We start from the raw sequence: 18,837 nt of genomic DNA, 5'->3' as shown, positions 1-18,837 counted from the left end.
ACTTGTTTCCATCGGGATAAACAATTTAAAATCTATAGCAATTGAAATAAAAAAATAAAAAAAAGTTTTGTACTAAAACGCAAAATCCTTCGAGAATAGGTACGATTAATTGAGGGAAAGCTTAAACTAACCACCATACATTATTTGCGCCAGTATCGCTCTGTAAATTTCGGTCAATTTTATCTACTATATCAATTCTAGTCTTATAAGTTACCCACAATATTTCATTTTTCTTTTATATGTAGATTCACATTAAAGGTGTTTTTAAAATGTTTTTAAATTATTTCATTTATGATACTCATCATATTCGTAAAATAAATGCATTTCGTTTTTTTTTTTGTATCACGTGATTGGAAAGATTTTAATAAATTTATTTCATAAGCGTATTTTATGTTTACATTTTTTTAAAAAAGTTATATTTTATACAATTATTTATTTTATTTATTTTTTGTTATATTTAATTAATGTAATTTTTTTTGTTTCATTTATTTTGTTCCATTTATTCTATTCATAATAATTATTTTTGAAAAAATGATAGAAATTTTAACTTATTTTATTCAAGATTTGCTTTTGAATATTATCCTACATTTAATAATTTTAGGGTCCAATTATTCCAATTGTCTTTCACATGCTGGCTAGATGGATACCACAGCAAGAACGAAGTTTCCACGCCTCATTCATAATTTCAGGTTATGGAATTGGATCTTTTTTAGCTGTAATAATATCTGGTGCGCTATGTGGAACGAACTTTTTAGGAGGATGGCCAGCGGTGTATTATATTGGAGGTAAGTAAACAATATTTAAAAATAGTATATTTATGGCTTAAAATTTTTGCTTCATAGCGATAATAAACAATCACTGGAGTTTAATAAAAATTCATACCAAAATTTTGACTTGCTTCGTCGATACGAATTCCGCACCGACCACAGTGCTGACGTGAAATATCCTCAGTGGTAGATGGTGGGTTAGAGTCCCCTTGTCGTCAGGCTAACCATGGAAGTTTTTTTGTTTTCCTCTACATGTAATGCTAAAGTGGATTAGTCCCATCGAAAAGTACTTCACGAAGGCCAATTTCTCCCAATAGTTGATCCAGGAGTTTCCTTTTCTTCTGGGTTGGGTTAAAAATTACAAGGCTACGGAGTTGAATGTTAGTAGTCGGAAACCTCCAAAAATGATATTGGTTGTTGAAAAACGATTATAAAATAAAATAATTCTTAAGCGAAGTGGTTCTTTCGTTTGAGGAATAAAGTCAAAATCCGGAAAACTTAGGCCCGAGGAGAATTATTTATGATACAGAACTCCCCTGCCATATACATCTTTTTCTTCACTGATATCAAACAGGCCTATTTTTGTCTATTGAATTTTGGCATTTCTGGACTTAGTCATCATATTATCATTGTTCTGTTAGGCTTAGTCACCCTATTATCATTGTTCTGTTAGGCTTAGTCACCCTATTATCATTGTTCTGTTTGGGCTTAGTCACCATATTATCATTGTTCTGTTTGGGATTAGTCACCATATTATCATTGTTCTGCTTGGGTTTAGTTACCATATTATCATTGTTCTGGTTGGGCGTATGTTGCAGCACCATCTAATAAGAGAAAAATTCATTTGCTTTTAAGTAGGATGGGTGTGTATTGTAACTAATACTGCATTATTCGAGTTCGTTGCATATAGTGTCTCAATAGAAATTTTGCCAATTAAAGTTCAGAATATCGTAGCTTGGCAAGGACTTGGTAGAAATTTTATTTAATAACGTAGAAGGTTTTCATTCAATATTATTTTCCTCCTTAATACAAAGTAAAGCAGTTTCTAACAGCAGGTCATGAGCTGTACTAGAAGTAAGTTTATTTTCTCTAGGAAAGTATCGTATAAATCTTATGCTCTTGTTCTTATTGTAAAATAAATAAATGAATACTAAGTTTTAAGGAAAAGCAAGTTTTAATGTTATGCAAGCTGGAACATTATTTTGTTTACTAAATTTGTAAGCCTACCAAAGTTTTTTACACCTTGTGTAATTACGAACTATGATACAGAACTATGACGCTGTTTCTTTGTCAGAATTTTGTCAAATTTTTCTTACATCTTAAATTGTTGGCCGATTTTTTTTATCACACGAGTATAATTACAACTGCATACCTTACAACAAGAAAGCTTTCAGTAATATTTTAGTAAATTTAAGGTCTGGTTTCTTAGGACAAGCGCCTTATCTGGGCGTCGGCGTGACGTCAACGTCACGCTGACGCCAACAAAATACTGGTTTGTTAGCTCAAGACCTGGTTTCTTAGAACTAGCGCCTTATCTGGGCGTCAGCGGAAAGTTGACGTAGATCTGACGCCAAAAAAATACTTTTTTGTTAGCTCAGCGTGAGCAGTCGGTCCAACGCAGACATTATCTCTCATTGCGCATGCGTTAATAACGTAAACAAATATTTATTTTGAATTTGTATTGATTTTGTTATTGTCGACCAGTGTTTTAGAGAACAAATAATGACTTTGTTCAAGAAAAAACACATTATAGCTGAGCTAAATGAAGAGTGCTATGTTTAATGAAGAAGCTATGTTTAATGTCGAAGTCAAAATCGTGGCTGATTTCAATGTGCTGTTGGATGTTGTCCGCCATTGCTTCTGTGGTTAACGTCACGCTGTAATCCAACTGCAGTTGAGTTGGACGGCAATTGTAGTTCAAGATGAGCGTTCGATGACGTATACTATCAAACTCACAAATGGACCAATCAGAGGTTAACGCTGATTTCCAGCTGACGGCGTCCTGTCCTAAGAAACCAGGCCTTTAGGAACATTCGTCGTAAAAACCATGGCAAAAAAAGAAAGAGCAAAATATACTTTTATACTAAAAAAAGTTTTAATCAATGACCTTCCAGCTCTATTCAAACAGTTAATCGAAAATATTTTTTATAACCGAACTTTTGAGCCTCTACCTAAAACACTTGGAACCATCTTCCACTGAGCTCTTCAACTATATGTATGTTTTATTTAATTTAATTATGTAAAATTTGATAAATAATTATTGTCACATTTACACTTAATGTAAAGTGACAAATTAATATCTAATTTTACCTATGCTTTAATTTTTCTTTAAACGTTATTCCTTTTTTTTATTTTAGCAATCTTTTTAACTTTCTTGGTGACCTTTCTCATGGTCGTTGCGGTCATCGCACTTCCTGTGGGGAAAGTCAACCAACCCCTCTATTCACGCCTGTCTTTTTCCTCTTTTAATTTTAGGGGGGCTAACTAGCCAATCCCTTTACTTTAAATTTCAAACTCTCCGCCCCTTTAATTTTAATTGGTCGTAATTTTTCTGGTCTACCCCAGTTAAGGAAATTTTTAAGTCACTTTTGGGGATTCTCTTTCTCTCGAGCCTACTGGCTTTTTTTTTTTTTTTCCGAGATGCGGACTTCGGTCCGTATCGAGGGATTTCTTTTTTTTACATTTTTTTTAACCTTTATCTTAAATTAAATCCATAGCTGTAATCAATTTCTGAAAAATTTAAAATCAACAGTTTATACCTTTAATTTTTCTTTAACATTAAAAGTTCTCTCAAATTTAAGTTTTCTTCTCATATTTATTTTTAACGGTTAAATTAATCGTTCTTTTATATTTAACTTTTTGCATGACGCCTTTGGTTTCTTTAAATTCTCTTGTCACCCATTTCCTTTTAAAGGATATATTTTTCTGTACGACAAAATGTGTTGCAATCATATTGTTTGTTTGTTACGAATGGTAGCTTTACGAAAATAAATGCTTAGTTGAACAGAAAGTTTTGGGATTGTTTTTTTAGCTTTACCTTTATAACTATTAGTTATCACCTTTTTCCTTCTGTATGTGGTGAGTACCTTTTTATTGTTATGGGCATGCATATATGTGAATTTATTAGTTTTTCTTATTGGAAACATCAGCTCACTGTATTAACTTATGCTTATATCTGGATATAGCATGACCTTGTTTCTTTATCTTTATCTTTAATTATTTTTAGTTTCACCCTTATTCTAAATTCGGTGATACCAATTTATCCAATTTGTTCAAACCTCACAGTTTGTGACCTTTTGAACCTATTGGGTTATTGTTATCCCACATTAGCAATGTACTACCACTTTCCTTAACGATCACATCCCCCTTAATTTAATTTAATTACCCCTTTTATATATTTCGGCCTTAATTTATATTTATTATGACATTTCAATCATCTTACTTTTTTAATCATGACTACATCCAGTTATTAGTACATATACCAAATATTTCAATCTATTAATTATAATACAATTCATAAATTTACGTTACATTATACGCACCAATTCCTTAATTTTTATTTAACTCTTACAAATGGTGCCGTATGTTTTTGTTGTGAGGTCCTAGTTTTTAATATGGTGTAATGAATTAAATGAAACAATACATTTGTTCTTATTTGAATTTTTCTCTATGTGTTTTGCTATTTGATTTGGTAGTGATAAAATTGATATATATATTTATAAGAATGTTATAAAATATTCTCAAATTGTTTATTGAACTATATCTAAATGTGTATCTAACTATTTAAATAGGCATATTAATATAATTTTACAATGGTGATTTATTTTGTATTTATATATATTTTAGCTCCTATCAACTGTAATGTATATTATTTAATAGTGCTAATTTTACAAAACAAGGTGCTTTGGTTATAATCTTTTTTTGCGCAATCTAATAAGTTTTTTGTTCTATTATTCTACATGAAAAATATTTAATTTTGAACTAAATTAATCAAAGTTTCCATATTGATGGACTGAGTCCCAATTTTGTTTTAAGTTTTGTTGTATGCTGGCCATACCAAGCTGAAGAGACGTCTTCAGTAATTTTTCAGGATTGCTACTTTACCCATCATTTGGATTTTTTTAAAATAATTCAAAGTTTTTTTTTTCTTCAAACTACTCTATTTGTTTTCCTATCTAAACGTTAATTTGCTTTATATTTATGAATAAAAAAAAAAAAAAAGAAATAATTATAAATAAATATACTTACCATAATTGTATTTATACGTGATCTTATGTATATTAAGAATTAAATAATTTCCTGATTAGGTTATTTTGGTTCTACTATCTACTGGCTAAACTATTCTTTTGGTCAATTTTCTTTCTTACAAACAAACAAAAAAAAAAAATATTTTTTCGAATTTCCCAATTTTTATTATTTAATGTTATCAACTTTTGTGAATTTATGTTTTGATAAAAGATTTGGCAGGCTTATTTGATTGGTTTTGTTTCCTTTTCCCTAATGGTGTATCTGATAATTTGGTGTTTATTTGAATTATTACAAAAAAAAAAAAAAATATTTGGGATAGTGATTTTCCTGAATCGTGTCTGGTAATACAGATGCCTCAATTATTATTTGGGATTACTTTATTAATATAATTGGGATAAAATATGTCCTGATTGCTCTGGGTAATACCTGAGCTCAACGATTGTTCGGGAATGATTTTTTTTTTAAGAGGTTCTTTCTGATGTTTAACTTAGGTTAATACGATAGTATAAATGAAGTACATTGCGTCACTGCAAAAGCCCAGGTTCAAACCCTGGTCCACTGTTAATTAAGGTTTTATTCATTAAGGAATTTTCTTCTTACTTTTCATTTTTTGCTGGTATTTTAAGCCAGAATTTTTTTTTTGAATTCTCCCTGGTCAAAATAGAACCAGAAGTTAATTTTTATTTTTATTTTCCTGATCAAAAATGAATCAGAAGGTTATTCCTGGTCAAAGAAACCAGATGATAAATTATGATTTCCTGGTTAAAAAAACCAGATGATATATATAAAAAAAAAAATAATGATTCAAGTGAATTATTAAATAAATTAAATTGTGTTGATGCTCTATGGGAAAAATCATCTGCGTAACTTGTTGATTCCTGGTTAAATAATTTGAATATATACATTAATATTTAATAAGGTAAATGACTTTTATAATTTACCTTCATTATTTTAAAATAATAATTAAGTACCTTTTGAGGTAAAACAACTATTTTTTTGCTTTGTTTAAGAACATTCCTTCATTTGTTAAGTGTATTTAAAAAAAAATTTTTTTTTTGCATTATATGAATATTTTCTTTCGTAAAACAATTTTGTTTGTTACCATCATATTTTTTAAAATTGTTGTTATAATAGTACGTTATTTACAAAATCTTTTAATTAACTATGCTTTAATTATTTAATGACTATTTGTATAAATGAGTAAATATACAAAAGAGGTCACATGTTGAACTATAAAAAAAAAAAAAAAAAAAAAAAAAATATTATAATTATACCAAGATTCTTTGTATACATTTTCCGACTCAATTAATATATAAATTGTGTAAACTAAATCTTTAAATGCATCATCAAATTTATATAATAATAATAATTTCAAATTTAATAGATTAATATCACTACCAATCATTTTTTTTAACTGTGTTTATCATGAATTTTGCGAATTCTTTGTAAATGTGATCACTATGAATAATATTTAATGTACGTAACCATACACTCTGTCTTTATTTTTTAATTTTTTTAGTATACTTTCAAATCAATTTCTAATTTTTTTTAATCTTATGTTGTATTGAATTTAAGTGACTGGACATTTTATATTTTTCTTCATTCGTTCGATTATGCTCAATAATATAGTTTTAACATAAATTGCAATAATTTTGTGTTTATAGTGTATATCTTAAGTGCTATTTATCAAATACATATTTCTTCAAATATCTCAAATTTGTAATTGTACTGATATTTTATTTTATCACAATTCCTGATCGTGAAACAAAGGTTTTCTTATTAAGCATATTTGTGTGAAAATGGACAATTTCCTATTTTATTCCTCATCATTCCATGCTCTGAGAATTTCAAGAAGAAAAATCTCCCCTCTAATGAATAACTTTTGAACCCCCACTTTCAAGTCCCGTTTTGTTGAACTCAACACTTATCTAAGTGTTCAAGGACACTGTCCCTTACGATAAGGTCATGGGGTGAAAGAGAAATCACTGTACTTTTAAATTCCCACAAAGCATGAATTTCACCACTTGTTCTGGTGTGCATCAACAAGATTTTATTGCATCTTCAACAGGATGTTGCAAATATCCTGGTCGATTCCTGTTTCAACTTCTTGGGAATTCCGTTAATTGGGGAAAACACCTGCAGAAGGGAAAGCCTTCCTCACATGTCCAAGGTTGAAGGGAGAGTCCTGTGGAGAAAAGGATCGAATGACGAGATAAGATTGTACTTCTGCCACCTGCTACCGAGAGTGACCATCAGAACCCTGTGTGTCACCTTCAATAAGACAGTGTCAAGAAAATCCCCCCCACACCCACACTTCCTAAAAAAAAAAGGGAAAGATATTTCTCTTATCTTCCTTTTCAAGCTGAGACTTTTTTTTGAAATGATTGACTTATCAATCACACAATAAACTTTGAGACTTTAATGTACAATACTTGTTATTCTCAACTTGCAATTTAATTAATTGCGATCATTTTTTATCAGTAAATGAGATGCTTCTTAGATAAGATGTTCTTTATATTATATGTTAAACCTTATATTCATAAATATGAGAATATTTCTTAATTTATTTTACTCATTTTAAGCACTTAGTTTTGTGTCAGCCATTTGAATGTTATATTGCTAATTAATGAACAATTTTTCTCTTCAATCCTTTTATCACAATATCTTACAAATTTTTATTTTTTATTAGAGTGTATGGTTAACATTAATTCTGTTTAGCGTATTTTTGGTTCACATATTTTATGTTCAATGAATTCAATGTATGATTATCTCAAACATAGTGCGTTCTAAACGACGTTTCCAATCAAAATTTCATAATTATGTTGATATTTACTAATTGGCAAATTGTTTATTTATTGCAAAATGCAATCGATTTTTACTTTTGATTCCAATTTAATGTTATAATTCCTTTTATGTCATATTAATTGACAATTATTAGTAATTGTATTTACATACTTTTTGTTTTATTTGACCTTATTCGTTTTTTTCTTCATCGCTTTAGTTGCGTCACAATATGTTTGAGATCCATGTATTAATTTTTTTTAAACTTTCACTGATGTTTCCAATTTGTTGCCCTTAACAATATTTGCTCACCATATAATCATTTGTTATTAGTGTTGATTTGAATTGTTCATTTTCTTGTGTTTATACGAACTATTACTGCTGTTTCTGTGTTTTTCTTTCCAGTGTTCATGAAAGAGTTATGTGAACATGAGATTTTCCACCTGTAACAATTGTTGTTAGCTATGTACAGAAATTCAGAGCTGTGTACAGAAATGGGTGACTCCTTTTCCAATTTTATATCTTTTTCTACTTTTACCATTTAACGCTAAGTTTTGAAATTTATTTTATGGTATCTATTTTGATTTTGAACAAGTTTACTTAAGTTTTTTTTTTTGTTTACTTGAATGTTAGGCAATTTTTGTCTTCAAACTTTTCGGAAAATTTTGTTGTTTGAGGAAATTTCTTATATTTTGATTTCTACGTGATATTTGTTTAAAATTAAAATTTTCTTATGACTTCGAAAATTTTATAAAAATTTCCGGTCTGTCCGGGTATTGTCACATTTACACTTAATGTAAAGTGACAAATTAATATCTAATTTTACCTATGCTTTAATTTTTCTTTAAACGTTATTCCTTTTTTTTTATTTTAGCAATCTTTTTAACTTTCTTGGTGACCTTTCTCATGGTCGTTGCGGTCATCGCACTTCCTGTGGGGAAAGTCAACCAACCCCTCTATTCACGCCTGTCTTTTTCCTCTTTTAATTTTAGGGGGGCTAACTAGCCAATCCCTTTACTTTAAATTTCAAACTCTCCGCCCCTTTAATTTTAATTGGTCGTAATTTTTTTGGTCTACCCCAGTTAAGGAATTTTTAAGTCACTTTTGGGGATTCTCTTTCTCTCGAGCCTACTGGCTTTTTTTTTTTTTCCCGAGATGCGGACTTCGGTCCGTATCGAGGGATTTTTTTTACATTTTTTTTAACCTTTATCTTAAATTAAATCCATAGCTGTAATCAATTTCTGAAAAATTTAAAATCAACAGTTTATACCTTTAATTTTTCTTTAACATTAAAAGTTCTCTCAAATTTAAGTTTTCTTCTCATATTTATTTTTAACGGTTAAATTAATCGTTCTTTTATATTTAACTTTTTGCATGACGCCTTTGGTTTCTTTAAATTCTCTTGTCACCCATTTCCTTTTAAAGGATATATTTTTCTGTACGACAAAATGTGTTGCAATCATATTGTTTGTTTGTTACGAATGGTAGCTTTACGAAAATAAATGCTTAGTTGAACAGAAAGTTTTGGGATTGTTTTTTTAGCTTTACCTTTATAACTATTAGTTATCACCTTTTTCCTTCTGTATGTGGTGAGTACCTTTTTATTGTTATGGGCATGCATATATGTGAATTTATTAGTTTTTCTTATTGGAAACATCAGCTCACTGTATTAACTTATGCTTATATCTGGATATAGCATGACCTTGTTTCTTTATCTTTATCTTTAATTATTTTTAGTTTCACCCTTATTCTAAATTCGGTGATACCAATTTATCCAATTTGTTCAAACCTCACAGTTTGTGACCTTTTGAACCTATTGGGTTATTGTTATCCCACATTAGCAATGTACTACCACTTTCCTTAACGATCACATCCCCCTTAATTTAATTTAATTACCCCTTTTATATATTTCGGCCTTAATTTATATTTATTATGACATTTCAATCATCTTACTTTTTTAATCATGACTACATCCAGTTATTAGTACATATACCAAATATTTCAATCTATTAATTATAATACAATTCATAAATTTACGTTACATTATACGCACCAATTCCTTAATTTTTATTTAACTCTTACAATTATCTTTAAAGTTTTGAAAATATTTTCTGTTAAACTAATTATAAAATGGAATATTGATTGATTGAACCTTGACAAAAAAAAAATTTGCGAAATCAGTTAATTTTTTAAATAATTGAGAATATTTGGTTTTTAAGTGCTGTTATACTTTATTTCTTGTTACATCCTAGAGGTTAGATCATTCACAGTTATGCCATTCACGAAATTTAAGTTGATTAGTTTGATTAATTGCATTACAATAATGTTCTAAAATAGAATTTTTTTCATTTAGCCATCTCTGGAGTTATTTGGTCATTTGTTTGTGTTTATCTGATGTCGGAAGCTCCAGAATTTCATCCGAATATTAGTGAAAGTGAATTACTGTACATTAGACAGAACTTGGGAGCCCACACTGCAGAAAAGGCAAGACAGATTTCTTAATTAAAATGTGTTTCGAAATATTTTCTTTTAAACAGATATATTAGAGTTTTAACGAAAATTTGGGGGAGTTTTACAGTAAAAATTCTTTTAAAATATTAGTTTTCAATGTATGAAAAATATTTTTATCATAAAAATGTGTCCCATATCATTCGCTTACTTAGCTACACGATAGTGGTAATTTTCAGTAAAAATACTTCCTTCTTGAGAAACTTACAGGATCTACGAAAAGTCAGAGACAAAAATGTAAAACATAAAAGATTTGGTAAAAAACTCCTTTTATTACAATATAGCTAAGAATAGGACGGGAAATCACGCAGTTGTTTCTACTTTTCAAAAGAAATAACTCAAACATTGTCCCAAATTTTAAAATAATAAAGATATGAAATAAATCGAAATTAGCTTATTGTTATAATTCCCTTAGCCAAAACATTTGCCAACAAATAGAAAGATAGAGAGTAATGATAGAAGCTCTACGCTTCAATTCGGAATGAAATGGAATATGTGCATGTGTTGGGTCAGAAAAAATGTTATTTGAATTTTTCATGAGTTTTGAACATTGCTTGATAAGTAACGCTAAAATCAACTCTTAGCAATTGTACTGTAAATGGCTTTATCAGATTTTGCGTACGCACTTTATTACTAAGATACAATTCATTTATAACGATATTCCACAGTTTGTCTATGGAAAGAACACCCCTCGCTATTCGTCTGGAGAAGTGAAGGTGACTATAGTTACATGTTTTAACTATTTAAAGTAGGGGTTTTGGGTCAATATTCAGGACAGGTTTCAGCGAGAGAAAGCGAATCGGGGGAGGAGGGAAATTCCTCCCTTTGAAATGCACTATTTCTTGTTTCCATAGCAGCAGACGATCTTAGATTTTGTGGCGAGGGGAGTTTTTTTTGTAACAATACAAGGAATTGAAACTGATAATATTTGGGAGTTTTATGAACAGAGTAGTTTAAGTAGATTAAATCTTTTTGTTTTCTTTTTTCAGAAAAACTGATGATGCTTTTGTATTAGATAATGACAACAAACATTTATACTCATTTAATTAAATACTGATAAAAGGTAGATTTTAAATTAATATGATTTTTAATTTAATTTCCTTATATTTCAGATTACAAACATTCCTTGGAAATCTATGGCTCTTTCCCTTCCATTCTGGTGTTTAGCTATAGGATTTTTCGGCCAATTTTGGTTGTTGGGATTTTTTTCTACCGTCCATTCTTTGTATATGGGAACTGTCCTTAACCTTCCAGTAGCCAAAGTATGTTCTGTAATAATATTATTTAAATCATAATAGTAAAAAAGTATGGAAGTTTACTTAAAGTCAAATTATTTTAAATTATAAATCAAATAATATATTAATTTCAAAATTTACTCGAGGTATTCAGGTTTTAAGACTCAAAAACTGTTCAATACCCAAAAGTCTATTGTGAAAATCAGTACGATCACTTTGAAATATCATAAAGAAAGTATTAAAATAATAATAAAAATTCTTTGGGAAAGACACAATGTTATAGCATTTATTGAGCCTTCATTGGGACTTTTGCTTGCAATTTTGAATATTTTTCATGTATCTCAGTGGCCATGGTGAAAATGGCTACAAAGATTTTGTAATCCAAAATTTTTTACAATTACGTATAAATAAGTAAAACACAAATTTAGTTTAGGCATTGTTTGATTTTCCAGGTATCTGTTTTCGGCCTTTTTAGGACATTTAAAAGTAGATTATCTTAAATAGTTCTGGTGTGAGGACGGCAAGTTCCAATAGTTGTTTAGCTGTATTTAACTAAGAAAATGAAGTAATAATAATTGACTCTTGAATTTTAATGAGATCTAAAAACTTGCTAAATCACCAAAAGATTTTGCACTCAATCCTCACTGTAGATAATTATCTCTGGCTCAATTCATTGTAGCTCGTTTTTAATTTTATTTCCGAAATTAATCACAAAAGAGGTAATTAAATTTTTTAATTAACTTTCTACATTTTTTTTCAACACCAACCCAATTCTGAGTTTTTGACAATCAATATTCAACTCTGTAGCCCTGTAATTTTGAACACAATTCAGAAGACAAGGGAATTCTTTTACCAAGCATTTGGAAGAATTAGTGTTCGCGGAGGACTATTTAAGGAACTAACCCTCATTTGCGTTACAAGGAAGAGGAAGCAACGAAAACCTTCCATGGTTAGCAAGACGGCAAGAGGTAGACTAGACTGTACATTCTATCACTGAGTATGTTTTAAGACAGCGCTGTGGTCGTTACGATCCGAGGACAGAAATCATATCAACCAGCCACCACTGGGATTTAAACCTGAGTTACCTCCAGTCCAATTTTCTAAAACTCATTTAAATAGCTCTCATCAACTCAGCTTTTCAACTTTATATATTGGTAAATAATGCAAAAGTGTAAAATTCATCATTGTTACCAAGTTGAGGATTTGAATATATGACGATTTCATGCTGCACTGTTAAACTTTTCATTTAAAAAGTATGGTAAAATAACAGGCAGCTCTCTGTCCATCTGATTAACCGTAAAGTTTACGGTAAAGAACATTTTTTTCCCTTATGGTTTGAAACCATTTACAAAAAGTATGGTTATAAAATCATGAATACAAAACTATACGGTTTTTTAACCATTTATTACTAGCACTTTTCAAAAACGTAAAAAAAACCTAATTATTTAACTAGACATAGGAGCTAACTAGATATAGGTAATGGGCATTGGAGAGGGCCAGACACTCGAAATTCTTCATATGTTGAAGGGAATGGGGGAAATATTGTGGTGTTAACACTAGGACTCGGAACTCCAGTTCTGCCGGTCATGAGAGTGACAGATAAGCCTGCCCAGCTATGATATGTATGCAATTGCAAAGAACTAAGTAGCTTCATTGGGTGGTTCTAGTTAGTGCTGTAAAATTCTGGTTGTTTAACCTTATTAGGTGAAAGCAGTTAATAAACAGTTTTCTCACAATTAGCAGTTTGATTATCATTTTATTTATTGTTATTTTACAGTTTTGATTAAGTATGGTAAAATAACCATTCAATAAATTGTTATTTAGCCATTTTTTCAGAGAAATTTCTAACAGTGTATGTTTTAGTGAATTTGAGTATGAGCCTTTAAAGTTTTTACTTTTCCCTTTTTTGTGAGTAAGGTGATCAAGATTACGCTCTTTGGTGAACGCCATATGAAGCCACTTAACTCCTTGAAACTAAGTATATATTTTAGTTGAGGGGGTTCGATTCCCAGCGTAGACACCACTATATTTCCTCCATTCCTTCAACACGTAAGGCGCTTCCACTCGTTTGCATTTAGAGTCTTATACGAAAGCTTCTTATTGGTGAAATCTTTAACTCACTTAAACTATTCTCATGTCAGTGTTCTTAAGTCTTGAAAATATGGCTTTTCAATTTACTTTCAGGTCCATATAATTCTTGGCAGAAAATGTGATTTTATTTTTAAAAAAACTATGAAAAATATGTTTTAATAAGGCTACTTGTTTTACATTAAAGTTTTGTTAATATTTTTATAGAATGGCCTTTTATCATGTTTACCTCACTTGTTAAGAGCCTTTGCTACGGTTATGGCTAGTTACCCTGTAGATATTTTGCTGAAACGAAATCTTGTGAGTGTAGGATTCGTCAGAAAAGGAGCTACTGTTATAAGTAAGTAACATATCTAGCCATTGTTATTTCGTCAATTTACAATTCTATTAACAATTGTGATATTTCAAACTTCTTAATAATTAATAAAGAATTTTGTGTTATTAATGTTCTTGATAAGGATTTCGTACGAAGTTTACCGACTGTTATTCTTCCTTACTTATTCTTCCTTATGACTGACTGTATGAAAATTTAATGATTGTTTCCCAATTAAAGAAAAAATTGGAGCTTCTATTTGTTTTAAATTTTGTGCAACTTTAAAGAAAAGAATTTGCAGTTATAATTACTATTGTAAAAAGATAAATAATATAGATGATATTTTTTTTATGTGAACTAAAAGATTATGAAGTTTTTATTAACAAAGAATTTTCGCACATTGTTGCAGATGACCTTAACTTAATCAGAAATGAAGAATTGAAGTTTTATGGGATTTGAGATGAAATTTAGATTAAAAAAAGTATAATTTAAATTTTGTTCTCACTTCTATTAGTAAAGATTCTGATTGTTTTATTGCAAAATGTTCTAGAAAATTTAATTGGCCCGTTGAAGGATTTCGTGAATGGATATTTTGTGTCTTAAATTAAATATTTTAAAAAATAATATTAAATACCAAGTTTTTCATTTGAATTCTAATATTAAATATATTAAGGAATTGAAATATAATTATATTATTTGCGTTGTTGACAAAGCATCTAATAATTTTTGCTTTATTTGCAAACTTTTTAAACACTTAATGAATAAAGAATATGAAAATAAAATGCTTTTGCCAAAATTAATGATTCTAAAAAAGAAATTTACAATCGAATTTCAGCTTTTTACAAAAAAATTGGTTTAAAAATCAATAGCATTAAATACTTTATTTATTTCCAACAGTTAAATTTCACAAAATGCCGATTAAATCTAGATTTGTTACTTGTAGTACTGGATCACATAATTCTGCTTTTGGAAAAATGTTTTCTAAATATTTAAACATCATTTTAAATAAAATTATTTCGAATGAAAAACACTTCATTATAAATAACAACCAAGACGTTATTAAATATTTGAGTTGTAGTCAAATTATAGAAATTCTTATCTGTGATTCTGAAAATTTATTTATGACTATACCACACAATAATTTAGAAAATATTTGTTTAGAGATTTTTGATACATATTTGATTAATGAGGGTATTAGAGAGAATTGAATTAATTTATGTAATGTAAACATATTTGAAAAGTATTTCTTTAAAGGTATTCGGTTTTACAAACTCGAATCACAAAAAAATTTTTTTTTATTAAAAAAATAGCATAAACAATTACAATATTGTTTGATCTAAAGATTGGAAGATAGATGTAATTTTTTTATTTATTATTTACAATTTGTTCCCAACATAACACGAATATATTGCCACATTTTAAAGAGAGCGTTGGCTAAGAAGCATGTTCAGGAAATTTTCGATGGTAATTATTAATATTTCCCTTCTATTTTTCTGTAAGTTCAGACATGAAATATATAACATTAAGTTTTTTTTCTTCTTTGCTTCAACTAAAGCCAAACATACGTTTGCGCGATAACAAAAAAGCATTTGTTCAATCTAATTATGAAAAATTAAAAAGCATTGTATTGAATTGTATTAAAAAACAGTGATTTAAGATTAGGTTATATTGTTCTCAGTAATATTATTTCGAGTAAATTTTACAGGTTTAATAATGTTTGCAAAAATATGAAATGATTTGTTCCTTCTATTTTTTTCAGATACTGCTGTTTCGTGTGGAGCATTTATTGGAATTACGTATGTCGGTCGTAGTGTAACATCAACAACAGTGCTATTTATGCTCGCAGGTGTATTGGGAGAATTCGTCACATTTGGTGTTTGCATGGGATGCATAGATATTGCCCCTAATTTGTCTGGTAATTAGATAATATTTCTATATAAAAGTCTGAAGAGTTATTTATTATTTTCTCTAAATGTATGTTAAAAGTAATATTAGTATGTATATGTATTGGCTTAAAATTTATGAAACTTATTTTAAATTCGAACACTGTAGAATAATAGCAAAGCATATAAAAATAAATTCTAAATTATTTTCTGATTTTTTTTCTATTAGTTACAGAGTTAGTTACTAGAAACAAGTTTTAGAATCCAGCTTAGCCCACCCTACTCTTATACTAAATTTTGATATTTCTCAGAAATACATTCAAAGTATAGAAATTTTGATATATGATCAATGGAAAAATTAAGATTTAAACTAAAAAACACGAAAATTTGAAATATAGAAATGTAATGTAAATATATTTGTATAAACGTTATGAATATAAATAAATAAAATGAATAACATAAATGCTTATATAAAGTACATAATTTCAATTCAGAACATATTATTTTGAAGAAAAAAAATACTTTGGATTTCTTCCAGCTTACATTTAGTTTAAAATAATTTTCAATTTCTCTAGTCAGATTAGTTACATTTAAATGCAATTATAATTGGTTTTGTCTATAAATCTTAGTAAATTTGAAAAATATTTTAAGAATGGAAGGAGAAAGTAGCTATCTACATGAAATTATCTATAGCAATAAATTAAAAATTAATTATTTTTATGGTAAATCAGGATTGGCATGGTTTAAATCATGTGCTATTTTAATCTCTGGATTTTTTTTAAATATTTGAATCAATTATGATTTTTTTAACACAATCATCGAATTCAGCAAACTGATTTTGAAAAAAAAAATCTTATGTCAAAAATACTTTCGTACATTATTATTTAAGCATCTGCTCTTAATGTTGTGATTCTTTATAAAGTTTGATTTCATTGATAACGAAGGCTTTATCCAAAAGGAATAATGAAAAGAAATTGTATGTAAATTATTATATATCAAAACAGACAAGTATAAAAATAAAATTAGAGACTAAAAGAAGATAAGAGTTGCTTGAAATTGTTAAGATATATTTTCCAACTAGTTGTGTGTAAAATAATTTGCAGATTACAAACACATTTCATTTATACCATTTAGTTTTTTTTTGATACAAGTGCTATTAAAATTAATGTTGTTGTTATTACTTATGCCACTCGGCAAGACAACCAAGCCTGCTTGGGAAATCAGGTGAATAGTTTAGGTAGAGGGTGCGTTTCTGGTTTTTCAGTGGCACCGTCTATGGTCAAGACCCATGTCACATCCCGTTTTACAGGGAAGACGCAGTCATACTTCATTAATTTATCCACAAATCGTAATTTTGACCTGAACAGAGAACGATCAATTTCCAATTCAGTACCCACAGAAGTATTGATTTGTTATGGGAACGTGGAGAACTTCGCGATCCTGACAGATTTAACGTGTACCAGTCAGCATTTAATACACAGGGATTTTTCGGCTGGTGGGATTTGAAGCCACGTTCTCACGAACGCGAGTCCAACGTCCTGCCAACCAGGCTATCCCGGCCCACTTTAAACTTATCAAATATGTAGTTATTGTATATCAGTTATGAAAAAGACTTGTTCTGCCCAAAGAATTTTTTTCTTTAATGTATTCTGATAGAAACTTATTTACTCTTCATTGGATATCAATTAACAAATTGCTTCTCTATCTTTAAAATTTTAGGATGCTTAACTTGAAGAAAAATAACTGTGTTTATTTTTTTAGTGATTTGTTTGTGACAATTAAGTAATAATTTTTGAAACATTAGAAAACTTTTTTTTAGCTATATTATTGATTTTAAATAAGAAGTTTTATTAACACATTTTATTAGTTGATTTAGCGAGCAAATATAAAAAAATCAAAGAAATCTGATTTAAATAACATAAATCCTACTTCTTTTTACTTACTTTTAAAACATTCTAATTTTTGCCATCTCTGTCATAAATATCGTAAATTGGGATTATCTGCAAAGTATTGTCAGTAATTTTACTGTGAAGCGAATACGCATGGTTCGTCTCAAACTCAGTAAGACCGTAACTTTTCTCATGATTAAGACAGTATTTGATTATACCAAGTTCTGTTCAAGGTTCAAGACAAAATTTGAAGGTCGTGAAGAGACATTAATGAGCTACGACTACTGACCTCTTAAAATATCGTTTTAGTATTAATTTGATGGTACAAGCTTTAAGCATTCCAAAAAGTATCTATCATATAATTGTGATGAAAAATCCACATGCGAGTTCATTCAGCAAAAAAAGCCGCCGCCTTTCTTGATCATGTGTTTTTGAGCGATTCAAAGGTGCCAACAATTTCCTCACTTGAGAACTATCTTTAAAAATATAATTTTGGGGAGATTTAAGGGAATAAAAAAGGCTTGAATGAAGCTTCTGAAGAATATTCTGGGATAGGTTGATCTGAAATCTCATAAAAATCGTGTATCTAAAACAAGAGGAGCTTATTTCGAAGCATTTTAATGTGTTATACAGGCCAGATCAATTAATATTTAGTAACTGACAATAATTTTCTGCCAGACTTTGTATTTATGTTGCAGTTAGTAACGTTTTGAAGTTGTTGTTTTAAGATTTCTCAACTGTTTCACGGATAAAAAGAAAAAAAATACTCTCATATATTTTTATTATGTACAAATACTGGTATATATTTTTTTGAGTACAAATGTCGTTATATATTTTTTTATTGAGTTTATAATTTAAGAGAATAATTTGGTTATTCGTTGGTTGTCATTTCAGAAGAATCTGTACATGTCTAGCTTATCTCTTTATAAATTTTCGTTTACTTATGTTTAATAAATATAAAAATATTTTTAGGTACAGTAAGTGGACTCTTAAATATTGTTGGAGTATTCCCTTTCTTCATAATACCTTCTATGGTAGGATGGCTTACAAACTATGAGGTATAAATTTTATCCTTTACATGTTATCCTTCATTCCTTCCATTCGTTACATGTTATTAAGTTTTAA

At 28.9% G+C, this 18,837-nt stretch overlaps 1 protein-coding gene across 16 annotated transcripts in view; it reads left to right on the top strand.

Moving 5' to 3' along the window:
• Positions 1-18,837, top strand: part of LOC107436881 (sodium-dependent phosphate transport protein 1) — an 87,742-nt gene that overhangs the window by 66,445 nt on the left and 2,460 nt on the right. For all 16 annotated transcript variants that reach the window (XM_071184640.2, XM_071184645.2, XM_071184643.2 and 13 more), the window contains 6 exons: positions 602-785; positions 10,150-10,280; positions 11,417-11,566; positions 13,835-13,967; positions 15,700-15,855; positions 18,685-18,770. In XM_071184640.2, coding sequence (XP_071040741.2) covers positions 602-785; positions 10,150-10,280; positions 11,417-11,566; positions 13,835-13,967; positions 15,700-15,855; positions 18,685-18,770 — 840 coding nt within the window. The remainder of the gene's footprint in view (positions 1-601; positions 786-10,149; positions 10,281-11,416; positions 11,567-13,834; positions 13,968-15,699; positions 15,856-18,684; positions 18,771-18,837) is intronic.

Source organism: Parasteatoda tepidariorum, chromosome 10, assembly GCF_982258835.1.
Source record: "Parasteatoda tepidariorum strain Cologne lab strain chromosome 10, Ptep-v5.0, whole genome shotgun sequence".
Taxonomy (NCBI): domain Eukaryota; kingdom Metazoa; phylum Arthropoda; class Arachnida; order Araneae; family Theridiidae; genus Parasteatoda; species Parasteatoda tepidariorum.
This window is presented reverse-complemented; position numbering and strand designations above follow the sequence as displayed.